The sequence below is a fragment of the Drosophila miranda genome, chromosome XR (assembly GCF_003369915.1).
Source record: "Drosophila miranda strain MSH22 chromosome XR, D.miranda_PacBio2.1, whole genome shotgun sequence".
Taxonomy (NCBI): Eukaryota; Metazoa; Arthropoda; class Insecta; order Diptera; family Drosophilidae; genus Drosophila; species Drosophila miranda.
In genome coordinates this window covers 4,239,289-4,264,268 of record NC_046674.1, presented here as the reverse complement: position 1 = coordinate 4,264,268, position 24,980 = coordinate 4,239,289, and the positions used below count along the sequence as shown (strand labels likewise).

Below are 24,980 nucleotides of genomic sequence, written 5' to 3'. Positions count from 1 at the left end.
TAGTTATGGTCTGATGAAGTGATCAGGCCTTGACATTGATCAAATGCCAAGAGGTACACCATACACACACACACACACACACTCCATATGTTGTGGGCGTAGAAACACACAGTTTTGGCTGTTTCTGAGATTCATATATGGACAAGTGCTCAGGAAATGGGTGAAACAGTGATCTCTATATTGTTTGTTTGAAGGTGAAGCTGTTTTAGAGGTAGGACCCCCAATGAAAGTGATCGATGGTGATCGTTTTTGGTGATATTCGATCTCCAGAGGTAGGATACTCAACGAAAGTAATCGGGAAACAACTGCAAAAGGTTATTTTATTGGTCTGATCTGTGGAAGGAAAAGTTTGTTGCCCCATTCGAACCACTAGAAAATATAAATCATATTAAAAGGGTGATCTCGGAGAAAATATTCTTTGAAAGTGGAATACTAAAGATCTCCGAAAGAAGAACCTTTTACAAAACGTTCAGCAATATGATTTATAGCTAATTTTAAGTGTTACAAACTATAAATCATGTAATGAATAACCATATTTTCTTAGCTTCATTAAGGGAAACAAGATCTAAGCCATAGATCATCTTTGGGATTAGATCTTAAGATCTTTTCTATTACAATCTTTTATTAGATAGATTCCTGAAAACTAACAATCAATCCCAAAGAAGCCGTAGATCATATTAGAAGATACAGAATGAATCCATTGTCTTATTCAATATTAAATAAAAGACGTTTGCTACTGAATTGAGTTCCGTTTATAAATCCAACCAAATCTCAGCTCGTCCCAGAACAGTGGCAAAATCTACCGTTCGAACAAAAATTTCGGGCTGGACACAGCTTGACATTTCATATCTTCCGAGATGTATGAATATATCCCATATATGAGGCACACACCTGAGGAGTGGACAGCATATCCGGCAGGCAGCATTAATTCATGGAAATTCCGTCAAAAGAAATTCCCTCCTCACCAAAAGCCCACTCGAATCTCACTCTCGCACACGGTAACCAGTTTTCTGCCTTTGGGTTTGGGTTTGGGCCTGAGTCTGGGTTTTGGTTTTGGTGTCTTCTTCTAATATTTTTTCCAACTTTTTTTTTTGGTTTTTTTGTTTTTTTTTTTTTGGCAACGGCGTCAAGTCAACTGACAAAGCTAACAAACAACCTTCGTCATTAGCCAAACTATGGCATGTCAACGAAAATTAGCATTTTTTTTTACAGCGGGAGGCCGCAGCGCTGTGACTCTGACTAGAAAGAGAGGGGGATAGTGGTGTAGAGAGGGAGAGAGGGCTGGTTAGAACTCGATTTACACAGTGGAACACTGCTTGGCCCGAAAGCTATGCGTAGGTAAAAAGCCCGAACCAAACCGTACCGACTGTTGATGAACTATATATCCAAGATATATCCACGCACACACACAAGCACACACATTCGATGCCACATGCCATGTGGTGTTGTTGTCGCATTTGTGCCGCTCGATGGAGCAGCAGCGGCAGCAGCAGCAGACCCGGCAAACGTCTCTGTCTCTGAGTCTCCGAGTCTCTGGGCTTCCACCTCCGGTATCCAACCGAGTATGGAGCCTACGGCCTACGCATCTTTTGCAATATTCGTTTGAGACGCCCACGCATACCCGAGCTTTTGCTTAGAAAATAACCCCCAGCCACAGCCACAGCTACAGCCACAGCCACAGCCATAGCACAACCTACAAATTCGAAATTAAAGTTGTACATATTCGCGTTATTTCGATGGATAGTAGTATTTTGTGGAGGCTTTATGGCCCATAGATATACATACAATATAGTTTAGAGACCGCCCGAGTGCCGAGTGCCGAGTGCCTGTCAGTCTGCCGCAATATGGTCTACAACATTTACCACTACTTCAGTCTGTCGTCTATCTCTATCTATCTGTCTATCTCTCTGTATCTCTATATCTGTGTATCTGTATCTAGCCATCGGTTAAACCTCTAAAGTGCCATAGATTATTATAACACACGCGCTATTCGACTATTCCTGCGGTTAGCCGCAAAACTCAAAACCGAAACAGACACTGAGGCGAGTCGAGGCAGGGCGAGGCGAGGCATGGGCCCCACACACGTTGCCAGCACCACACCACCCTCTGTCCTCTATTCCTCTCCCCCCAACTCTTTCTGGATGCATTATGCATAACCAAATTGGGGGAAAAATGGAAGAGAAGGAGGACTAGGAGTGGGGGCTCCACCCATAAGCAGAGCTTAGCGCGAATTAAAGAAAGAAAAGCGAGGAAAAGCGAAGGAAGGCTGTCAACAATGCAACGGTAAAGAAAATGAATGGAGAGGAAGGCCCACAACGGAAATGCTAAGGTAAAAATAAATTATGGTAGGTGGAAAAATGCTAAATGATATAGAAGGGGACAGAGGACGCCGCGAAAAGGTGGGGCCAGAAAGCCTTCTACTCGTACAGTTCTTTGGCTTAAAGTTGCATTTGCACTTGGGATAGTTCAAAGTTCAATCAAGTTTACCAAGAGAACTGATCTACTAGATTTCTATTCGAAAGTTGTGTCTCTGGAAAATTATGGAATCTCTCATTGATTTATTCGCAGATTATCTAAAAGTTTCCTGCAACAAAAATGAAAGAATATGCATAGAAAATATACACTCTTAAGGACTTATAGCTATACCCAAAACTATCTGCCAAAATTCGAAAAATCTCAATAAAATGTCTCCGAAAAATGTGAAAAATTGCTATGTTTTGAACTGTTGTGGAATGAAGGCGAAAATTGTAGAATCTACAGCCAATACCATAGATACTCTTAAGTCAAGGAAGTATTCCTACAGAAAATATCAGTGAATTCAATGGATTCAAAGGCTAACAGATTTGCCCGAATAAATGCACATGGATTAGTGATATTCGCGCTGCCTCAAACTCTTATCAAATATTATTAGATCCAAGGACCATTAAGTCATCTGTGAGTCCCAAAAAGTCCCAAAAAAAAGAGCATTTTATAGTAAGAAAAAAGAAATATGATCGAATCATAAATTAGAGCTTGGCTTATGGCCCCAGCCACGCCTTCTACAGGCGAAAGGCTGCGTGTTTGTGTTTGAAAGTGCTGCCAAAATGCAGTTTAATCACCTCCCAGATGGACGGCCCACATGGTGGCCAAAACGAAGCAAACAACGAAGGCGGCGTCCAACATGAGGCGGCAGCGGCAGCCCACACCAAAAATTCACATTAGAGAGCACACACACACACACACACGCGGAAAGGAGGAGGAGGCATGTGGCATGTGGCATGGGGCATCGATCAGGCAATGGACTAGAGATTTAATTACCAGAGCCAGAGGATTTTCACTCCCATGGCAACAGCAGCAGTCGAAGCGAACAGCGGAGTAGCAGAGAAAATGAAAGCTGGCCAACGTTCCGTTCATATGCCCCCAATGGCTGGTAGCCCCCGCTCCCCGCCACCAGTCCCCCACTCCACTCACTGTCGCTGCTGCTGTTGGTGTCTCTGTTTGGGCGTCGACGCCAACGCAGTGAGACGAACGGAACGACGCGCGACGCCAACGTTAAATGAAATTTCATTCACAAAAATTCAGCAAAAACGAAGCCAAAAAGGCAATGGACACAAGTCACGCATGCGCGGAGCGGTCCGGAGCGGGAGTTGTATTCAAAGAGAGAGAGAGAGAGAGAGAGGAGAGGAGAGCAGAGGTTGAGCAAAGATTGGAGACAAGAGAGTGGAGAATGGAGATCTCGCAGCGAATTACAGCGAAAAATATGCAACAACAAGCAAGCCCTGACGTCGCATGGGCGTCGCATTGCGAGCGACGGACGGACGGAACGTTCCGTTGCCCAACCGGAAGTATTAAATTCCAATTATGGCGACAAGATACATTCCCATTCCCATTCCGCCCCGCCCCCACTCCCCACCACCAGCCCCACCAAAGCGCTGGCTTTATGGCTTATAAATTTATTCAAAATTATGAGAAGCGAGACAGATCCACTGCCTCCATCAAACGCCGCCGTAGACGCTGTCGCACATCATCGAATTCGGGCATTGGAACCAGATTCAGCTCCTCTCCCGCATCCACACGATGATCATACAGCTCCTCGCCATAGATATCATGCCAATCTGCAAGATACAGATATATCAGATGTATCCCATATAAAGAAGGGGAGGAGATTGTTGAACCTACCACGACTGAAATTCTGTGCGTGGAAACGCACCCACAGCGTATACCTGTAGATATCCGTGCGCAGGCTGTAGCCCATGATCTTGATGTTCCTCAGCTTGGGTTTGTCGCTATTTGGATGCTTGGTGGGCAGCATGCCAGGACGGGGATACTGGCTCAGGGCCACATGATCATTCACTGATAAAGATACACAGATACAGATAGAGGATACCTCGGCGATTTGCAGATCAGAACTCACCCAAATCCAACCCCGAGCCCTGAAGCTGTGGGTACAAGCTCTTGCCCTCGCCGCAGGTCACATCGGTGGGATGCCTGCAAACGGGTAGCGATGGCAGCCCTGCCAGATCCACCAGAGTGGGAAAGACATCCAGTAACTCCGTTATGCCTCTATGGGCCTTGGCTTGGGTCACCGGAAACTCCGGCGAACGGATGATCAATGGCACCCGCAGGGCCACCTCGAAGTTGCTGTATTTTGCCCACTCGGCGTGCTCCCCCAGCGACCAGCCGTGATCGCCCAGCACCACCACCACCGTCCGCTGTAGATCCAATCCGGCCAGCAGCTTCCCGAACAGATCATCCACATAGGCCACCGAGGCGTAATAGGCCTGACGGATCTGCGCCGCCTGATGCCTGGATATGGGTCCATAGGGAAAGGAGATGTTCAAGTGCTTGAAGTCATCCCTAGCTCTGACGTCTGTGTAGGGATTCCAGGCCACGGCGGGCATGTCCGGCGGCTTGAGGCTGTCCTCCGTGTAATTGAAGAATTGCTGGAGTGGAAACCGAGCGAGGAACTGCCGCGGGAAGCGGAAGTTGATGTGCGGCTTGTGAAAGCCGAGGGCCAGAAAGAAGGGACTACTGCTGCTCTTTCGCGACTCCACAAAGCGCAGTGCCTCCGTCACAGACTCAATATCCGGAAGGGTCTTGTAGGGCTGCGTCTGGAGGTGCACCGGACAGATGAGATTCTTGCGGAGCACACCCTCGCGATCGGGACAGACGGGCGAGTTCATGTACTGCTCGGTGCGTGGACGGAACGCTGGCGCGGACCAGCTCAATGGATAGTCGTCGCTGTTGTTCGAGGACAGACCCGGATGGAAGACCTTGCCGCAGCTGTAGGTGTAGTACCCATGCTGCTTGAAGTACTGCGGCAGCGTGGTAAAGTTACCCACAAATGTGCGCCAATAGCTGTAGAAATCATACAGATGCAGGGTGTCCGGACGGCGGCCAGTGAGCAGGGAGTTCCGACTGGGCGCGCACAGAGCTTGCTGGGAAGGGGAGCGTCAGTGGTGTTACTGCACTGTGGGCACGCCACCTGCAAATCCTCACCTGACTGTAGGCCCGCGTGAAGACATGTCCGCCCTGGGCAAAGGCATCCAGGTGCGGTGTGCTGGCCAGGGGATCGCCATAGGCCCCCAGAACTGGACGCAGATCATCAAAGATTACCATCACCACATCGTGTCGTGCAGCAGCAGGAGCTGTGGTTGGGCCTGTGGATGGGACTGCGGATGAAGCTGAGACGAGGTCGGACAAGTGCAGCGCCAGCAGCAGAGTCGAGAGCAGTATCAAAACACTGGACATCTCTACGGCAATGAAGATTCGCGACTGTTGACTCCAAGATGCTGGCACGACGGATGTACCCTGTGCCCATGAAATGTTTCACCAAGGTATACGGCTTGAGGGGTTTCGGATGTAACAATCATCATGTGATTTATTGATAAAGCTGCAAGAATCTTTCGGATTTCAATTAAGTTGGATTAGATCTAGCCATATGTACAGAGGATAAACAATCTATTCCCATTCCACTAATCAAATCGCTGTGTGTTAAGGCCTTTAGGGTATCCTCTACGTCGTTCAATCCATTGCTCCGTCTGTTGTGCTGTTTGGCTGGCAAAATTCGCGGCATAATTCAAGACCGCCCTCCATTATATTTCAATTGATTTAAACGGAAGCGCGGCTCGACAACGTCGCTAATGGGGATGCACACGACACGAACATATGCACATATCCACACTATACATATATACATATATATACAACACTAATACATGACTGGCATCTGGAGCAATCTATAACCGTTCATGGAATCATGATTCATATTATGTACATACAATATTTAATGATTTTCTAGTCTAATGATTAACAATAATAAAACGTACGAGAGTTTTCTTTGTGATATCAAAAAAAGTTACAGTCCCAATGTGTGTGTGTGTGTTTAAGGAATATATAGGTCATAGGTCATAGCATATGTGTAGGAGTTAACAGGGAATTCCATCCATCATCGTTTTGTGTGTTTGCACTTTAAATGCCATATTGCAGATGCGAATGGGAGGTGAGGGTTTCAGAGGTCTTAGAACACTGCCCCGCAGTTGGTGCACCGCTTCTCCTTCATCGCCAGGCAGCAGAGTATGCCCACCGGGAAGAAGAAGATGGCACAGCACAGCCCCAGCGCCGAGAAGGTGTCCTCCAGGTAGCCAATGCGACAGGACGGACAGCCGCCAATCACAATGATCTCCGTGGGCAAGGCCACCTGCGGCGGCTGGATGACCACACTCACGGGCGTCGTCTCGAAGGCCCCGTACGTGGGCATATGCATATTGGGGGGCGGTGCCGTTGGCGGTCCATGATGTACGCCCGCAATGAGGCGAGCATCTGTAAAATGTTCACTGATTAGATCTGCGGCTCTTTCTTTGTCTCCAGTCCAGTCCAGTTCACGGTGTTGCTGCAGGCCGCGGCTTACCCTGCGATGAGGCGTTCATGACTTCTTCGTAGCTTGGTGGTGCGGCTTCTTTTGCGGGGTCCGCCATACTGACACGAAAGCTCTTTCTACCCTGGCCAATGACTCACGTTTGTCAATGTTTTCGCGATTATCTGAAATTTTTGTGTGCTTTGCTTTGTGTTTTATTTGCCTTTTTAATTGCGTTAACTTTTCCCCTATCGGTGTCTTTGTTTTGCTTTTTCTGCGATATATGTATCGCACGAACAGCTGTTCCCGATATCAGTTATGTTATCGATTGACAGCCGCACAGTGACGCGTGCGCCAGTCACGTTCGTCAAGTTCATAGTTTAACGTGCACAGCCGATTTATTGAATCAATTTCTCCGGTAATTCCCAATTACTGAGATCTTTGGGCAAACTTATAGTATGCACTGATTTGGCTCTGGGTAAGCGATGATTTCAGCTTATACAGGACCTTTTCAAAGTCCTGCATCTCAATCTTTGTGGCCTCCGGGTCTCGCTGGAAGGTTTGGATGGCCGCCTCGTTGCACAGATTGCATATATCCGCTCCAGAGTAACCCTCGGTATGCCGGACGATCGTTTCCAGGTCTAGATTATCATCGAAGGGCATCCGCTTGCCATGCAGCTCCATCAGAGCCATGCGGGATTTCAAATCTGGGGCCGGTACATGGATCAGCTTATCGAAGCGCCCGGGACGCATTAGGGCATCGTCAATCATTTCCGGACGATTGGTGGCTGCCACAACGAGTATATGCTTCTCATTGGTGCCCCCCACAATCCCATCCATCTCGGTGAGGAGGGTGGAGAGGATCCTTAGCTGAACCTGGCCACCGCCACCGCCTCCTCCAGTAGACACCGTGCGACGTCCCACCAGCGAATCTGCAATTCAATTGGAGAGTGAAAACAACTAGAAAACTGCCGATTCGTTTCAAATGGTACTTGCCAATTTCGTCAAGGAATATGAGACAAGGGGCATTCTTTCGGGCCAAGTGAAAAATCCGAGTGATATATCGCTCGGCACAACCCACATAGGGGGAGTAAACCTCCGCCGCCGAGGTGGCAATGAATGTCATATTGGCCTCCTTGGCCAAACACTTGGCAATGGTGGTCTTGGCACAGCCCGGCGGCCCATACAGCAGCACTCCCTTGGGCAGACTGAGGCCAAGGCGGGCAAAGACTTCCGCATGCTTCAGTCCGGCGAGAATAGACGCCTCCAGCTTTCGCTTGAGCCCATCCATCCCTCCGATGGCCTCAAAGCCGACCGTCATCTTGGCCACGCGCACATTTGTGGCTCGTGAGCCACTCGGGAAAGTGTGACTCAGCCACTTGCGGAAGATCTTATCCAAATGCGAGACTCCTTGGACCTTCACATCCTTCTGGACATGGGACAGCAGCAGGATCAGATCAGAGATGACATATCCTTGGGTATTCTTAGCCAAATGATCGATCAGTTCTCCGCAAGGGAGCGCCATGTTATGCTCCTGGCACCAGGCTTTAATCAGTCTTCCACGCTGCTCCTCATTTGGCATTTCAATGGCGATCTCCCTGCCAAATCGGCCAGCACGACGTGCATGCTCGTGCAGGTGATCCGGATTGCTGGAGGTGCCCAAGCAAATGATGCCCGGATCCAGCTCGTCAATTAGTTTGTTGAGCTGCGCGGCGATGCGCAACGAATTGTTCGAGCTCTGAGAAGCTGCACCCGAATAGCTGCTCGAGGAAGCGCAGAGCAGCTCCAGATCCTCAATGATTATTACAATTGGTGCTAGATCGGGGACGAAACAAGTGGGGGGATTATTAAGCCCATTTGGCTATTTGAATACGCTTGTGACGCAGTGGCGACTTACTAGATGGCATCATATTGGCTTTGAATGTGCGCGCTGCCTGGAAGATCTTCCTTAGCTGCGATTCGGTGCCTCCTGGATAGGGGCGTATCACCCCTTGATTGGGGAGGATGTAGAAGCAGCTGCATTCGTGGCGCCGCAGGAACTCTGCCATTAGCATTGTCTTGCCGCAACCCACTGGACCCACAATCAGGGCCGTAGTAGGGAATCGATGGGCGAGAAAACTGCGTTTCGAGGTCGCCAGCAGCTGTTCAAGGGCCTCCGTTGGCTGCTCAAAGCTGTCGGACAGATATTTTGTGCAAATTGGAAGATATTTTGGCATCGCAAGACGTACATCCACAATGTCCATCACTGCACGATTGTCCAATGTGAAACACTGATTGTCCGGCACTTCGGGGGCATCCAATATCTGGATGGCGTCTATGCCTAATGTGCTAAGCAGTTTCAGCCTCACGTAGCAGCCTTTCTCGAGAACTAGCCACCGCAGATAGATCTTGACATAGCCGGCGAGGTCCTTCAGCTGAAGATCCGGGCGTTTTTCAGGCAAATTCTGGTTGGCAAAGACCAAACAAGAGACCTTCATCACATTGCGGACCAGTGTCAATGACTCGATGCTCGTCAGGCGTTGATTTGTGAGCGGGAATTGTGCCGAGGAGGTCACCGCGCTGTCCAGAAAGCAACAATGTTCGCTGCCCAGACGCCTAACCACGCGGCAAATGGCATAGCTCCCATTAGAAAGGATGCAGCGCCCCCAGTAGCTTATTGGCGGCCGATCCTCCTCGTCGGGAATATAGCATCGCTGCAGATCGTTAGAGTTCACCAGAGACAGCGGAAAGGTTTCAATATTTATTCGTGTTTTCATTGCACGGCGCCGCGCGTTTTTCGCACATGTAAACACAAAAGAGGTGAGAAAAACAACAATTAGCAATAGCCCCTTACCAGCACTGGAATTCTTCTTGAAAATTAGTCGAAATATATATTAGTATAATATACATATCTGTTGAGCCCCATAGCGAATAACAGAGTAAATCTATATGTTGAAAGTAGGAAACCCCTTTTTCTTTCATCTCATTCAGTAGTATATTTATTATAATATGGTAATCGATATCAAACTTAAAGCGCGGCTCTAGCGACTATTCAGTCGACAGGATCCTTATGTGTAGTTACCTGTTCAAAATTTTCATTTTTGTTGACCTTTTTCGTTTAAACTTTATTTAATAGACAATCCAATAAAGAAGAGTACTTCAAGTTGACCAGTCTTGTAGGAAATTGATTTATCAATCGCATAAAACTATGAGTTGAGAGATGAACAATTAACCCGATTAACCCGATTAAGCCACCGAAAATTGAATTATTTTAGCGTAGTTCAGGCGAAAGATATCGTGGTTTTTTTAAGTTCAGAGGAAAGATGGCATGGATATACAGGAAAAGTTTACAATCAGTAATATTTGCCGCCATTTACCTCAAGTCGTTGAATTGTTTAAATAGAGGGGGCTAAGTGGGCTAAGTTCGATTTCTTATCGATATACGCGACGCCATCGCTGTGACGCAGAAATTTGTGTGTAAAAAAATTGAGCTTCGCTAATTTCGTTGTTTCTGCAAGTGTTAATTATAGAAAAGAGTGCATCAAAAGTTGCACGGACGTAGGGTCCCCTAAGTTGATGCCCCGAGCAGCGAGTGAGTGTTGGATTTCGGTGCTTTTTCAGCGATTGTTTCTCACCTGCCAAATCGATCGGCATTTTTTTCTCTATATTTTCTTCTCCGCTGCTGCGTGTGTATGCGTGTGTGCATTTGTGTGCGTGTCTCATTCATGCTGACGGCCGGACCGACGCTACGCTGCAGGTAAACAAACGCTGCCAATGCGCGACATGGCCGACCTGGACGCAGTGAATCTTGGCCTGGACGAGAACGAGGCGGACATTGCCGAGGAGCTGCAGGACTTTGAGTTCAACACACGCAGCGAGGCCTCCGAATCGAATGGCGGGGAGTCCTCCGACGACTCTGAGCCTAGCATCAGTTCGGTGAGTACGGCCACCTCCTCGCTGGTCGGCAGCGGCAAGCGCAAAACCAAGACCAAGGTCAAGGAAGCAGCACCACCTTTGGCCGAAAAGAAGGAGAGGCCGCAGCAGCAGCCCACCTCAAAGAAGACCAAGCGTGAGGCCACTCCCGAGGACCTGAATGGGAGCAAAAAGAAAAAGCACACGGGTAGCGAGTCAAAAAAGCCGTCGTTGAGTCAGTCGTCCAGTGAGCAGCCGGCGGATAAGTCCAAGGCCAAGTCCCCGCCCACCGAGGAGCGGGAGGCGCAGACGAAGAAGTCGTCGCGCAGCAAGAAGACCCCCAATCCCAACGATTCGGGCAACAAGAGCGAAGCAAGCGATGCGGAGGACGAGAAGCCTACCGTGCCGGCCCTCGAGTCGGACAGCGAGTCCTCCGACTCGGATTCGGGCACACAGCACAAGCGGAACGGCGGCGGTGGGGCGCGTGGCAAAACCAACACAACGGCCAGCAGTTCAAGGAGCTCCACGCCCGAGAAGGACGGCGGTAGCTCGCAGACGCAGAAGGGCTACGACTACATGACGAAGCTCAATTATCTGTTCCGGGACACGCGCTTCTTTCTGATCAAGTCCAACAACATTGACAATGTTCAGCTTTCGAAGGGCAAGAGCGTCTGGGCCACACTGCCACAGAACGATGCCAATCTGAATCAGGCCTTCAAGGAGGCCCGCAACGTCCTGCTCATCTTCTCCGTCAACGAGAGCGGTAAGTCGGCTTGTCATGTCCATGGAGCGCACGCATTCATTCTGTCCTCTCGTTTTCCAGGTAAATTTGCAGGATTCGCCAGGATGGCGGCGCCCTCCAGACGCGATATTCCCCAGGTGGCCTGGGTGCTGCCCCCCAGCATCTCCCCGAAGGCGCTCGGTGGCGTCATTGAGCTGGACTGGATCTGCCGCAAGGAGCTGTCCTTCAATGCCACACTGCACTTGCACAACACATGGAACGAGGGTAAGCCCGTGAAGATTGGACGCGATGGCCAGGAGATCGAGCCCAAGATCGGCGGGGAGCTGTGCCGCCTCTTCCCCGAGGATGAACAGATTGAATTGACGCCGATTCTGAAAAAATCAAAGGAAACCGCCCGAGTGATGAGGGAAAAGGGCATGCACGTGATCTACAAGCCTCCCAGGAGTCTCTCCTCCCGCGGCCACGGCCATGGTAATGGCGGTGGCGGCGGAGGTGGGAGGGGGGGATCGGGCCACAATCATCTCGGACCCATGCGCCACAAGAGGAGCTACCATGGACAACAACATCAGCATCGGCCGTACCACCGACATCCCCATCACGGCATGGGCGGCATGCCACAAGGCGGTGGAGGCGGCTTCAAGCGCGGAGGATCTCCCTACCGGCAAATGGGAGGCGCCGGTGGCGGAGGAGCTCCAGGCGGACCCCAAGAGATGTCGATGCCATCGTGGGAGCGTTACATGTCGTCGGCCGCCGCTGCCGAGGCGTACGTTGCGGACTACATGCGGAACATGCACGGCCAGCTGCCGCCGCTGCCCTTCGTGCCCCCCTTCGCCCAGATGCCACTGCCCGGGACAGCGGGAGCAGCCGGCGCCATGCCCCCGGGGGCGACGGCCGCGATGTACGAGCAGCTGCCACCGCCGGTGCGATATTACGATGGCCCTGGAGCACCACCACTGCCAGATTACCCGCCCCCGCAGCGACCACCGCCGCCAGGATTCGACAAGGCGCCCAGCTACGAGGAGTTTGCCGCCTGGAAGAACGCCGGCTTGCCCACGGTGCCGCCGCCCGGGTTCCCCGTCTATGGCGGCAGTGCTGCCAATGGCGGAAGCAATGGGGTTGCGGGAGGTCCACCGGCCCCGGGCATGGGCGGAGCGGGAGTGGGTGGAGCTGCCGGCGGCGTGGGAGGAGGACCGGGATATCGCAATCGAGACAACAATGGTGCCGCGGGTGGCGGTCGTCGTCGGGAGTACGGGAATCGCAGTGGATCCTCGCGGGACTCGCGTTCGTTTCGGGGCGACCGTGGCGGCGGTGGCGGTGGCCAGCGAAGCTATCGGGACAACAGGCGCTAGATTATCGACCAATCTTATCGGTATCGGAAAAAGTGAAAGAATTGTGTGCTCGCGTGTGTGAAATGAGAAAATTGAGAATTCGTAACGGGTATAAGATTGTAGGGCGATGCGATCGTTTAAAAGATATACATGAAAATGAAAATGATAATTCCTAGAGCCAGCTATATAATCGAACATATAGCTGTAGCTATCGAGCGAGAGGCTGGCGCTATCGGCTATCGATACACCGCCACACTCCGACAACAAACAACTCTCTTTCTCTCTTTCTGCATCTCTCTCTCCCTCTGTCTCGCCGCTACCCCCGTCCCCCCGCCCCTTGTACCACCATTTGATTTACAAAACAAAAAACTTACGCATAAGCAAATTTAAACAAGAAAACAACACCTAAATTCTAATTAAAAATATTTTAAACCACAAAAAAAAAATACAAAATGAAAGAGAGAAATTGTGAACTTTTTTTATACGAAAAACGATGAAATGAATAAGGAGAGAGACTTTTAAACGAAAGAGACGCCAAAGAGACACAACAACAGCCAACAACAAACAACCACAAGAACGTACCGTTATTCAAATCGAAGCAGTGATGTGTGTGCATATGTGTGTTTTCCCACCCCCAACTCCTCCATCCCGCATCCTTGTGCTTCGCCCCCGGCCAAACCAAACTAAAAACAAAGCAAAAAAAAAAGCAGCCGAAACGAGAGTTGGACAGAGCGTTTCATGGAACTAAGCTTCTCGAACGAAGAAGCGAATCGAAGACAGTTTTTACAAGAGGAGTTATCTATTGGGATCCGAACCCCAAACCACAAACCACAAACCAAAGCAAAGCCAATCCAAACTTTCTTATATCTTATGGTATAACCACTAATGCAACAAAATATTAACATTTACATACATGTCTTTCAGAGACAGCGAGGACCCAACCCCGACACACATCCGAACGAAAACGTATGTCTGGTGACCACCACCACCACCACCACCACCCTTGGGTGGTCCGGTCCATCCTATCCATCCACCATCCACACTCTGAGATCGAACGGTCGCTCGTTCGCTCGCTCGCTCATCTTCTCCCACCGTAGAAACGTAGCAACGTAGCAACGTAGAATCGTAGCAATTCGAACTGTTTGACACGTTCATTTCCACTCAAAAGACTGCCCCCAAAAGATTCGCTGGATAACATCCAGAGTCCCAGAGAGAGACAACAGACAAGACGACACACCTTTGGACAGAGAACTAGGAAGTTTTGCTCTTTTTCATTTCAGAAACGAAACTGGAGGAGCAGGCGCCCACCAGAGCTTCATAGATGTCCTGGAAGAAAGAGAGACCCACCCAAAAACTGATGTGAATAAAGACTTTGTTTGATTACAAATCTATAAAAAAGCTTATTACTTTATTCAGAGATATCACACAGGGGGCACGATTTACATTCCAAAACTTATATCTTATGTAGTGTGAGAATCTACGTCCCAAAAAGTAGTCATGAAGTGGTTAAATACAGGGTCATTGATGACTTTTAGAATATTTCCAAAAGGAGTTTTTCCCCCTTCGCATACTTAGGCTGTTTTTGGCTTTACTATCATCTCATCTTCGCTGGAGTCCAAGTCCGAATCAGAGCCAGCCCTTGCACCACTCAACAGCTCGGCAATCTTTTCCGTTCTACCAGCCACAGCCACTGGATTTTCCGTGGGCGTGGACAGTACGGCGGCGGTAATAAGAGCAGAAGTTGATGGGGCATCCAACTCGGGTGCTACACAAAATCCGAATTAAACAAAGAAAGAAGGTCATATCGGCGCTCTTCCACTTACTCTCTTCGTTGAGGAGTCCATGATTGGCCTCCCGCCTCTTGGTCAGCACAATGACGGTGATGTAGAAGGTAACGATTGGTAGAAGGACCACAACGCAGACGGCAATGAGGAAAGTATTTAATTTTACATCCCGGTGGCAGCATCCTAACGTTTTGGACCAGTTCGAACGAGTGCGGTTCATCTAAAAAAGAGAAAGGATAAACATTAGAGTGAAGGCACAGCTCTGTGTCTGGTGCCTTACGCTGTCCTGCAGATCGAAGCACACATGTCCTTTGTTTGCCTTCTCCATTTCCAAGTAAAATTGGTTCAGTGCGATATAGTCATTCTTGCAAGAGATGCACGGATCATCTTTATGGACACTGAGACAGGCATTAAGAATATTCCACTGGACGTCATATAGGTCCGAATGATTGCCATTGAAGCAATCTGGAAGAGAGAAAAGCCCGTCCCATTGTTTAGAGGGGAGGATGCATAACTCGGAGAAATGGTCTTCGTATTACCCTCGCAGTTTGCCTTCTGCCAGAGATTTGTGAGTATGCCCTGGGTGGTGGCCACCACGTTGATGCGATCCGAGTTGAGATATATCTTCGAACAGTTTTCTTGGGAGAGCAGCGCATCGTAGGAGCTCGTTAGCTTCCTGTACTCCGGTGCACAGCCAATGCAGAGCCGCACCGGAACGGACTTTGTGGTGGCGCAGTACACAAATTTACTCTGCCCATCGCCCAGTTCTTGCACCAGGTGGCTACAACTGTGGTTTTTGGCAAGCAACAGGCTGCAGTTGCAGCTTAAAATCAGCAAAAATGCAAACAAAAGCGACATTTCTTTTGTATTTACTTCCCCCGAAAATCGTATCAAAATATCACTTGCGGCTATCGATACTTTGCCGCAACTATCGATGTGGAGCAAGAATATTTTGGCAGATATAGAACTAAATACCGAGGTATAAAATTTGTCTGTACAGGTTGTAGTGTCATACTTGCGCATCAAATTTTAAATCATTTGTCCATTTTTCATTTTCTGATACGAATACAAGGAATGAATGATGTTGCACCCCGCACTTTGAATACCCTAATGGACAATTCTTCGAATGGGTAGTCAATAATGATATATCAGGCAGGCTAACATTTTTACTTGCTTTTGCGTTATGTGTTTTTAGCCAAAACGTTCAGTTTTCGATTTTAGGTGCTCCCGTTTTGGCAATTTTTTGGTCATGCCCTGTTAAACGTAAAATGTAGTGCTGTTAAGTGCACAATTGGTGCTTCAATGGTGTTAAATTAATGTCAATGCATCAATAAGTCATCTATTTTTTTTTTCTTTGCAATTAAGTTTTGTTTTGTTCAGCCGTTTACTTTTCATTTCCGTAGCTTGCCTGAATATCTCATTAGCTAAACCGTAGTGTACATAGGGTATTAGTTTGTTGGTTATGGCCATATGCAAATACAGAAGACCGTCTTAGGGGAAAAAATGCAGTGAGTGCGAGATCTTATACAATATGCCTCAGCTTGGCTTTCCAGTAGAGCTGAGAGCAACTCAGATATAATCAATTGTTACTATTTACAGATATAATTTTGCTGGTTGTCGAACTGGGTGTGTTGAAAAACATAAGGTTATTACAAAGGCGGATGGAGATGCTGCGTTTTGTCTCCATGCTAATTGTCCCTTCGCATCGAAGTTAGCAAAGTCATGCATGCCTATTGTGTAATTTTCTAAGATCATTTTAAAAGGGTATGCCAGAAAATGGTATTTTTAACCATAGTTGTGATTGTCATTTGGAAATAAAAATCTCACTCGGCTATCATATTGTTATGTTCAAATTAGACGCCGATAAGCTCCGCCTATCGAACAGAAGTATCGAGCGCGAAAAGCAATATCGATACTTGAAACGATTAATGGCTTGGTGCCTATATACTGAAAGGCATGGTATATTAAGAAAAGGGGGTGAGCTAAGCCATACGATTATATCCTTGTCACTCATGCACTTTCATACAATTTCTGTTTGGCGCGCAACAGTCGATAGTATCGTTAGATTTGCTGTCTTTTTCAGGGTGGGATATTAGGTATAGGGATTGATTTATACAAATATGTATATACAGGACACTAGTAATATGCCTAAATAGGTCAAAAACATATCAGTCTTAGAAAAAGTCAATGTTAATGTTTCAAATCAGCTTGGAGAACAGAATTCGAATGGTATATAAAGGAAATATGGTATAAATATGCTCAATGCTCATACCTGTTGACCAGCAACAATGATATAACCAGTGCTGCCATTTTAGCTTATTTTAAGCTAGATTTGGCTTATTTTAAAACCAAATAGCTTGAAAACAAATTTAAATGCTAATAGCTTGAAATCTAGCTTATTTAAAATTTCATTTTATTGTAATACTTGTTAATATTTATTAAGAAAGAGGATTTGTCCTATTTTTTCTTGCTATGCAAAAGTGTTTTATAAACAAAATTTCTACATTTTCTGGTTCAATTTCGATGAATTTAAGGAGAGGCTACGCAATGTGCCAACTGAATCCACATAAGCGTACTGCTGCTTTTGTAAGTCAACAATTGGGGCCAAGACGTGGGAATTATGGCAGTATGCTGTCGCTATAAAACATATGCGTCCAATGCTAGCATGACACAAACTAACAAAATACCTCTTGTTAGAAACTCCTCAAAAACAGAGGAGCAAAAGGCTGTACATGGCCATGGCATAATGAAGTGGATAAAATCATGTCATTACTTTCATTAAAAATTAAAAAAAAATATATATATAAAATTTAATTATACATTATTTTGATGTGTTTTTATTGTTAGCTTATTGTTAAGCTTTTTTTGTATTTAGCTTATTCTAGCTTATTTTTTCTTCAATCTAGCTTATGGTGACTCTCAAGATCTGGCAGCACTGGTACCCAGTGTCAGTATATTTACGGTATATTTTTAAACGAGACGGTATGTTTTTATTCGCCGCAGTTCGCTGTAGCAACAATGAGTCCCATTCCATACACAATGTTGCGCATTCCATACACACTGTTGCGGCAACATTTACTTGAAAACCGTATTTTAGTCAAAATACAATAAAAGCAAGGACTAAAAACTAACCAATTGTGTAGAAAATTGATTCATTAATTATAAAATTATGTGGGCATAGATGAAGTTCCGGTTGACAACATTTAAATCCTTGTCGCTCACATTCAAAAAAGTTCGATTTGGCGCGCTCCACTCGGTATATTTTTCAAATGAGACCGTATATTTCGGTGCTGTTCTGAGGGTCATACTGTAGAAACTGGTTTTCGCCGCGCTCCCATGTGGTGTTTTTTAGTGCTAAATGGTATTTTTGTCATTTATTAGTTTAATTTTCAATGTTATATAGAAATCCAATTAATGCAAGTATTTCGAATAGGCCAATCATGTATAGAATTGATTCATCAATCGTACAAAATTGAGTGGGCATGGCTAAATGTTCCATATAGATAGTATTATTCAACGGAACAAAGAATTGGTCGTTTTTTGAATCGAATTTGAGTTCGCCGCAGTTCGCCGCAGTTCGCCGCAGTTTCGCTTTAGCAACAATGAGTCTCGTTCCATACACAATGTTGCGCATTCCATACACACTGTTGCGGCAACATTTACTTGAAAACCGTATTTTAGTCAAAATAAAATACTTTAAGATAATTAAAAGAAGCAATCTTGTAGAAAATGCATTTATCTATGGGATAAAGCTAAGTGGGCATCAATAGCTTGAAATATAGGCAATACCCGATTCGCCGCAGTTTGGCTATTGCAACAATGAGTCTCACTCCATACACAAACATGTTGCTAATTCCATGCACACATACCCTGGGGAAAATGGATGTTATAGAATTGAGAAAATGTTTGTCTTCCAAGGCTCAGTAGGTATCAGGATCGACATAAATATATACAAGATACTAATAATACACATGAATAAGTCAAAAACATATCAATTTGAGAAAAGGTCTTAATAAATTGCGTTTGATCTCCATATAAAATTAACGAAATAGGGTGCACAAAGGCCTATACACGCATCATGTCTTCAAATACCAGCAACATTGCGACTGTTTTTTTTGTTGAGCTATTTTGTTTAAACCTTGTTTTAGTCAAAATCCAATAAAAGCAAGTGGTTAAAATAAGCCAGTTAAGTAGAAAATTGATTCATTAATCGTATAAAATTATGTGGGCATAGATGAAGTTCCGGTTGACAACATTTAAATCCTTGTCGCTCACATTCAAAAAAGTTCGATTTGGCGCGCTCCACTCGGTATATTTTTCAAATGAGACCGTATATTTCGCTGCTGTTCTGAGGGTCATACTGTAGAAACTGGTTTTCGCCGCGCTCCCATGTGGTGTTTTTTAGTGCTAAATGGTATTTTTGTCATTTATTAGTTTAATTTTCAATGTTATATAGAAATCCAATTAATGCAAGTATTTCGAATAGGCCAATCATGTATAGAATTGATTCATCAATCGTACAAAATTGAGTGGGCATGGCTAAATGTTCCATATAGATAGTATTATTCAACGGAACAAAGAATTGGTCGTTTTTTGAATCGAATTTGAATTCGCCGCAGTTCGCCGCAGTTCGCTTTAGCAACAATGAGTCTCGTTCCATACACAATGTTGCACATTCCATACACACTGTTGCGGCAACATTTACTTGAAAACCGTATTTTAGTCAAAATAAAATACGTAAAGGTAATTAAAAGAAGCAATCTTGTAGAAAATGCATTTATCTATGGGATAGAGCTAAGTGGGCATCAATAGCTTGAAATATAGGCAATACCCGATTCGCCGCAGTTTCGCTATTGCAACAATGAGTCTCACTCCATACACAAACATGTTGCTAATTCCATGCACACATACCCTGGGGGAAATGGATGATATAGAATTGAGAAAATGTTTGTCTTCCAAGGCTCAGTAGGTATCAGGATCGACATAAATATATACAAGATACTTATAATGTACTTTAATATGTCTAAGGAATATCAATTTGAGAAAAGGTCTTAATAAATTGCGTTTGATCTACATATAAAATTAACGAAATAGGGTGCACAAAGGCCTATACACGCATCATGTCTTCAAATACCAGCAACATTGCGACTGATTTTTTTGTTGAGCTATTTTGTTTAAACCTTGTTTTAGTCAAAATCAAATAAAAGCAAGTGGTTAAAATAAGCCAGTTAAGTAGAAAATTGATTCATTAATCGTATAAAATTATGTGGGCATGGCTGAATGTTCTATATAGCTAGTAATATTCGACGGAATATCAAAAACGAGGAATATGTAAAATAGTACTTGAATTCGTAAGTATTTTCACGGTATATTTTGAAAATGAGGCGGTATGTTTCGGTATATTGCTGAGAGTCGGACGGTTTATTTTATCAATAAATCCGCGGTCACACTGCTTCCACAACAAAAAAAAACAAGACGTGCGCGCGGACGAAAGCGCGCCACTTATGAAAAATTGTTAATCAACAAATCCCGTGCGCCGTACCAACAGCTACTAAGACATTAACCAAACGTAATCCCTATCTCTTTCTCGGTGTGTGTTTAAGCCTGATTTTTTGTTGTGTTTTTGTATCTGTGCTAATTAGAAAATGGTGCTGCTGCTGATGATCTTGTTGCTGCTGTTGCGCTTCTAAGGCCGGTGCTTAAAACGCGGCTAATTCTAATTGCTGGCCCAAAAAAATTTTAACCAACAAAAAAACCTACAAAGCTGGTTTTTGCGCAGCACCGTGTTTGTGTGTGAAAGCGGCTTGTATGTCATGTTTGTGTGTGTGTGTGTGTGTGTGCATTGGAATTTGCTATTAAGGTCAGCCGCAGTCGCCGCGCAGCAGCAGAAGGCGGCAGGCAGCAACATTACAAGTGACAAAAATTCTTTGGCATAAATTAAAAAACAGCATCCGAAAACAGAAACCAAAACTACAATTCTTTTGATTTCTTTTAGAGAATTTTTTTGAGGCTTTTTCTACCAACAGCAACAGAAACAACAAAAAACAGGCTAAGAACGCCGCCGCCGCCGCAGCAGCAACAATAACAACTTTCCGGTTTTTCTCCTCCTTCTGCCCACCTTCTTCGTGGCTTACGCGTCTTCTGCATCTTTTTCTTAACGAACACAAGAAAAGAGCAGCATCAGAAGAGAAAGATCGTAAAAAGAACCAAATCAAGTGAAAATATTGTAAATGAAAGATAAATAAAAAAGGAAATTTATGTAAATTTAAACAGCAGACGCCGTCGCCGCCGCGCAGCAGCCAACAAGGAAAGAGAGAGATCACAGCGCAGCAGCAGAGGATATCTACGCAGAGCGAGAGATCCCAAGAGGATAGAAGAGAGGCGCAACAGATATTTGTGTAAGCCAGAACTATAACGTAAATCATTCACGCTGGATTTGGGATACTACGAGGCTGTCAAAGGTAAGTGCAAAATGAATGGAATTAATGTGCATGCGAGGGGAGGCACTGTAAACTGTAAAGCCAAGCCAAGCACCAAATAATATGGGTTTTACTGCCAATAAACCCAACGTGTTGCATAAGCGTGCAGAGGATCGAGATTGACTCTAAAACTGTACACACACATACGCGGAAAGGGTGCGTGTGGCCAGCTCGTAAAATTAGCGAAGGGAAGGGAAGCAAGAGGGATGGGATGGAAATATGGAGTACGTAATGCAGGGAGAGTGGCCCCCCACTACCTCCCTCTCTCCCTCTCTCTCTCTCGATCTGTGCGTCAGTGTGCAGGTGTCTGCGACGTCATTAAAGCCAGGCTCTCTCTCTCACTCGCTGTTGGTCGTAAACTAGGCTAAGTAGGGTCTTAGCCAAAGCACGTTTTGGCTTCGCTTGTCTCCCTCTCTATAGCGCTGCCCCTCGCACGCTCGTTCGCTCTGGGCTTGGTTTATTTTTAAACCGCATTCCGCTTTGGCATTTGCCTGCTTGCCTGCTTGCCTGCTTGCTCGCTCGCTCGTTCATTAAGCATTCTACAGTACCGTTAGCTGCAGTTTGAGAGCAACTGATGATGGCGCTGGCGCAGCGTTGCTGTGATTTGCAATTTGCTGTAAATGCATTTCGCCAAGACAATTGCCGTTTAAATTCAATTACGCGCTTAACGGGTCAGCCAAGAGGCCAACGACAGCAGCAGCAGCCGCAGCCTCAGCAGCAGCGTCGGCAACAACAAGGCCAAGGCGATTCGTAGAAAGAGCGAAAGGGGGGAAAGAGGGGGAGATGCAATGCCAACGCCCCTGTAAACAGATGCCCTGCAGAAATTACTAAAAATGCAGTCGCAAGCAGCAGCAACACTCCCCCAGTGCTTGTCCAACTGCAGGCGAAATACAATTCCTATTGGCAGGGAGGCAGAGGACGGAGACCCCCGTTGGTCCATTTTGGAATGTTCTTTTACAGACACAGTCATGCACATGCATGCATAGATATTCATATGCATATGCATCTATGTATGTGTCTGTGTTGTTCTTGTTGCTGCTGCTGCTTTTGTATACCCTTTAAACAGAGAGTATATTTAGTTTCGGGCATATGTACATACATACATACGTTTCCCTTGAAGAGAGGGCAGATCGCAAAGGTACCTACTATATATGCCTAGTATATGTTTTTGGCCATGCCTTCGTTCTACTTAGCGATCTATGGGAGCGATCTGTCTGCAAGGGTATTCAATTAGCGATCACCGCATGTTTTTGGTTTTCCTTCTCCGCTTCTTTGGCATTTTGCGCAATTTGTGCGCTGTACTTTTTATTTGTTCTTTGTTTCCCTTTCCTTTTTCCAATTGGAGTTTTGAATGCTTTTGGTTTATTCCATTCAAAATCGGCTCCACGGCGAGTCAATCAATCAATCACCGCATTATATGGTTATATGACTACCTACCCCCCAATCCAATCCGATCCAATCAATCAAAGCCATTAAACGAATTTAGAACACTCTTTTTTTTTCTTCTCTTTTGGTCCGGGGCTGACTCTTATCTCTGTCGGAAGGTTTATTTTGTATTTTTTGATATTATTTCAAAAGGGAAATCAAAGAGACGAGACGAGACGGGAATGGGAATCAGAAAGATAAAGCCTTAACATTCTCGAATGATGGTAATGGTAATTGCTCAAGTGCCGCCGATGAGGGGGAGTTGAAATTACCCTGTAATTAATTGAAAGGGTTGGAGACCCCACGAGACCCTGCAGGGGGCTGGGATCTCGATCTCCACTACGCTTGATGAGCGCCAATTGACTTTCCGAACTTGCAACTGCTGGATGTGGTATGTGGTGGAGTGCTTGTTGCTCGTATTTTTCGTATTATACGATTTTCCAACTCCGATTTATGTAGCTATAGGAAGTGCCAGTGCGATGAGATTCTGATTTGATTTTGTACTGGCAAAAATTTATAGAAAAAATGCCTGAAATCTTGTGCAACATCTATCATCTGAAGTGATTTTAATCTCGGGGAAATAGCCCATACAGTCGGGATTCCTAGCTATACTATCTATAATCTTTTCCAACCTGTTGACTGTCGACTGTCGACTGTCGACTGCTGGCTGACGGATGTCACCCTCTAATTCCACTTTCCATGCCATGACAAATTCTATATAATACTATAAATATATGTACATAGATTCTAGCCCATTTCAACCTTATCTCCCTGGCACATAGTCCAACAAAATATCATTGATTACTGTTGAATCTATATATGAAATATGGTATATGCACATATGTACATATGTACATACATACTATATACATATATATACATATATATGTATAAAAATAGCCAATGTCACTTGCCAAAATGATAAGGAGAGGATCGATGGATGGAACGGAGAACCTACCCCCCTGGAAACACGTTCAATCTGAATGATGTATCTTATTTAACAATTAATTTATTTAGTTTTTCAAGAGCTCTTAGCAATGTGTGTGATTCAATCATATTGTGCGGCGTCACGCGTCACAACCTGTGTAATCGAGTGCAAATCTTTAGTGTTGGAGCAATGGTTTTTGTTTTTGTTTTTGTTTTTGATGTTGTTGTTGTTGTTATTGTGTGTGTGTGCGTGCGTGCGTTTTCCATCGGTCTTTGTCAAGTTATGAGAAGAATAGCCAAGCTATGCAGATCAAGGCCACATAGATGAACATCTTGGAAAGTGTCTGTGCGTCCTGGTTTTCCGCGGTTGGAGTGCCAACGAGCATGCGAATGCCACCGGGGCGACGTAGGCCGAAGCGAGCCGTCATTGGTTCTCGGCGCTGGCCAGCAGGTCGTGTGGGGATCCTGTTGCGCGGATCCACTTGATGCTCGGCATTTCGCCCGTAAATTGGTATGACCTTGTCATTGTCAATCGTACCCTTGCACACGGGGCACAGCTTCACCAGGGGGCGCCTCAGGAACCACTGGTGCAGGCAGGGCCAGCAGAACAGATGCCCGCACATGGTGACCACGGCATCGTTGGCGGTGTCGAAGCATATGTTGCACTCATAGACGGACGGATCGATGCGTTCGCGATCCGCGGCACCACTTGAGCTGCCACCAGCTGCCGGCGAGTCAGTGTTCAGATCTGCAATGTTTCCACTGGGCAGCGAACTGCCCGTCAAGGAGTCCGATGTGGAACTGAAGGAGGCAGCAGCCCCCTCTTCCTCCGGAACCAGTTGAGTGGTAGTCGAATCACTCTGTCCATTATTTTGCTCAGCATTTGTTGCGCTCACGTGGCCTTCAGTATCTTCAGTGTCCGTAGCCGGGACGTTGCAGCCGGTGCCACTGCTCGATGGGGCCGATTCCATGGCTTAAAGGTGCTTTAGACTTGTGAGGCACTTGTGTGCTGAAATTTTGTATTCAGTTTTTGAGTTGTCGCATCAAAATTTGAGTTTAGAATGAGAATACAGTCGTCCTACGATGATTGAATAGTAATGGGGATCTGTGTCTGGAAATTGATATCTACATTCCGCACCTCATTTAGGCCCCGTTCAGACTCGTTCCAATTGGCTCCAACCATTGGCCAAGTGTGTCAGAGATATGCAAATAAATGGCTCGGAAAAGCAATTAGAAAATAGCCGCTACAGAGACACGGTTCTCTCGATCTCCCTCTCTCTCTCTGTCTCTCTCTTTGGATTGCTGTCTGGTGGCAGTCTCTTTTCACTTGTCTATCAAACAGTGTTTTTCTTGGTTTTTTTTTTGGGGGAAAAACTTGGCTAACTTTGGCTTTAACTTGTTTTCTGTTTTCCTGAGTGCGCGCCAAAAAAAAAAAAGGAGAAAACCACATGAAATGCACATTCAAGGCTATAAGCCAGAAACAAAAACAACGTCAACGCCACTAAAAAGTAAACTTGCTCTCAAACTGGTTTTCCTCTCTCTCTTTGTCTCTCTCCCTCTCTCTTTCTC

General features: G+C 46.0%; 7 protein-coding genes across 8 annotated transcripts in view; 2 read left to right on the top strand and 5 right to left on the bottom strand.

The window, feature by feature from the left end:
• Positions 1–3,916: 3,916 nt before the first annotated feature.
• On the bottom strand, positions 3,917–5,747 carry LOC108152850 (iduronate 2-sulfatase). The gene is made up of 4 exons (XM_017282466.2): positions 5,479–5,747; positions 4,394–5,417; positions 4,159–4,332; positions 3,917–4,094 (listed from the first exon to the last, which is right to left on the bottom strand). Exons 1-4 carry the CDS (start codon positions 5,728–5,730, stop codon positions 3,943–3,945), a joined length of 1,602 nt encoding a protein of 533 aa, XP_017137955.1. The 5' UTR covers positions 5,731–5,747; the 3' UTR covers positions 3,917–3,942.
• Positions 5,748–6,238: 491 nt separating this feature from the next.
• LOC108152851 (brain protein I3) lies at positions 6,239–7,114 on the bottom strand. Its single transcript, XM_017282467.2, has 2 exons — positions 6,890–7,114; positions 6,239–6,801 (listed from the first exon to the last, which is right to left on the bottom strand). Exons 1-2 carry the CDS (start codon positions 6,954–6,956, stop codon positions 6,500–6,502), a joined length of 369 nt encoding a protein of 122 aa, XP_017137956.1. The 5' UTR covers positions 6,957–7,114; the 3' UTR covers positions 6,239–6,499.
• A 97-nt stretch (positions 7,115–7,211) lies between these two features.
• Positions 7,212–9,659, bottom strand: LOC108152848 (cell division cycle protein 48 homolog). The gene is made up of 3 exons (XM_017282465.2): positions 8,733–9,659; positions 7,832–8,650; positions 7,212–7,767 (listed from the first exon to the last, which is right to left on the bottom strand). Exons 1-3 carry the CDS (start codon positions 9,589–9,591, stop codon positions 7,265–7,267), a joined length of 2,181 nt encoding a protein of 726 aa, XP_017137954.1. The 5' UTR covers positions 9,592–9,659; the 3' UTR covers positions 7,212–7,264.
• Positions 9,660–10,243: 584 nt separating this feature from the next.
• LOC108152773 (YTH domain-containing protein 1) lies at positions 10,244–13,316 on the top strand. Its single transcript, XM_017282354.2, has 3 exons — positions 10,244–10,406; positions 10,572–11,489; positions 11,550–13,316. Exons 1-3 carry the CDS (start codon positions 10,391–10,393, stop codon positions 12,815–12,817), a joined length of 2,202 nt encoding a protein of 733 aa, XP_017137843.1. The 5' UTR covers positions 10,244–10,390; the 3' UTR covers positions 12,818–13,316.
• Positions 13,317–14,175: 859 nt separating this feature from the next.
• On the bottom strand, positions 14,176–15,489 carry LOC108152775 (osteopetrosis-associated transmembrane protein 1). The gene is made up of 4 exons (XM_017282355.2): positions 15,120–15,489; positions 14,861–15,045; positions 14,620–14,800; positions 14,176–14,561 (listed from the first exon to the last, which is right to left on the bottom strand). Exons 1-4 carry the CDS (start codon positions 15,436–15,438, stop codon positions 14,368–14,370), a joined length of 879 nt encoding a protein of 292 aa, XP_017137844.1. The 5' UTR covers positions 15,439–15,489; the 3' UTR covers positions 14,176–14,367.
• A 4,542-nt stretch (positions 15,490–20,031) lies between these two features.
• The window catches only part of LOC108151434 (spectrin beta chain, non-erythrocytic 5), a 35,577-nt gene continuing 30,628 nt past the window's right edge, over positions 20,032–24,980 (top strand). Inside the window, exons 1-2 of one of the 2 annotated variants that reach the window (XM_017280033.2) lie at positions 20,032–20,149; positions 20,854–21,041. The gene's annotated coding sequence lies outside the window, so the exon portion shown is untranslated. Of the gene's footprint in view, positions 20,150–20,630; positions 21,042–24,980 lie in introns of those variants that run through there. The other variant, XM_033387801.1, reaches the window with a different exon arrangement.
• Positions 23,605–24,545, bottom strand: LOC108151435 (E3 ubiquitin-protein ligase RNF185-like). Its single transcript, XM_033387803.1, has one exon. The coding sequence runs from the start codon at positions 24,380–24,382 to the stop codon at positions 23,693–23,695; it is 690 nt and encodes a 229-aa protein (XP_033243694.1). The 5' UTR covers positions 24,383–24,545; the 3' UTR covers positions 23,605–23,692.

What these genes read in the sequence shown, in the direction of transcription:
- LOC108152850 (XM_017282466.2), bottom strand. Translation starts at nt 5,730, where the DNA reads ATGTCCAGTGTTTTGATACTGCTCTCGACTCTGCTGCTGGCGCTGCAC. An exon ending in TCACGCGGGCCTACAGTCAG is followed by an intron (nt 5,418 to 5,478) that starts GTGAGGATTTGC and finishes TCCCCTTCCCAG; the next exon opens with CAAGCTCTGTGCGCGCCCAG. An exon ending in GGGCTCGGGGTTGGATTTGG is followed by an intron (nt 4,333 to 4,393) that starts GTGAGTTCTGAT and finishes TATCTTTATCAG; the next exon opens with TGAATGATCATGTGGCCCTG.
- LOC108152851 (XM_017282467.2), bottom strand. Translation starts at nt 6,956, where the DNA reads ATGGCGGACCCCGCAAAAGAAGCCGCACCACCAAGCTACGAAGAAGTC. An exon ending in CATGAACGCCTCATCGCAGG is followed by an intron (nt 6,802 to 6,889) that starts GTAAGCCGCGGC and finishes AACATTTTACAG; the next exon opens with ATGCTCGCCTCATTGCGGGC.
- LOC108152848 (XM_017282465.2), bottom strand. Translation starts at nt 9,591, where the DNA reads ATGAAAACACGAATAAATATTGAAACCTTTCCGCTGTCTCTGGTGAAC. An exon ending in AGCCAATATGATGCCATCTA is followed by an intron (nt 8,651 to 8,732) that starts GTAAGTCGCCAC and finishes TCCCCGATCTAG; the next exon opens with CACCAATTGTAATAATCATT. An exon ending in CATATTCCTTGACGAAATTG is followed by an intron (nt 7,768 to 7,831) that starts GCAAGTACCATT and finishes ATTGAATTGCAG; the next exon opens with ATTCGCTGGTGGGACGTCGC.
- LOC108152773 (XM_017282354.2), top strand. An exon ending in CTTCTCCGTCAACGAGAGCG is followed by an intron (nt 11,490 to 11,549) that starts GTAAGTCGGCTT and finishes CTCGTTTTCCAG; the next exon opens with GTAAATTTGCAGGATTCGCC.
- LOC108152775 (XM_017282355.2), bottom strand. Translation starts at nt 15,438, where the DNA reads ATGTCGCTTTTGTTTGCATTTTTGCTGATTTTAAGCTGCAACTGCAGC. An exon ending in GCAGAAGGCAAACTGCGAGG is followed by an intron (nt 15,046 to 15,119) that starts GTAATACGAAGA and finishes TCTCTCTTCCAG; the next exon opens with ATTGCTTCAATGGCAATCAT. An exon ending in TGGACTCCTCAACGAAGAGA is followed by an intron (nt 14,562 to 14,619) that starts GTAAGTGGAAGA and finishes GATTTTGTGTAG; the next exon opens with CACCCGAGTTGGATGCCCCA.
- LOC108151435 (XM_033387803.1), bottom strand. Translation starts at nt 24,382, where the DNA reads ATGGAATCGGCCCCATCGAGCAGTGGCACCGGCTGCAACGTCCCGGCT.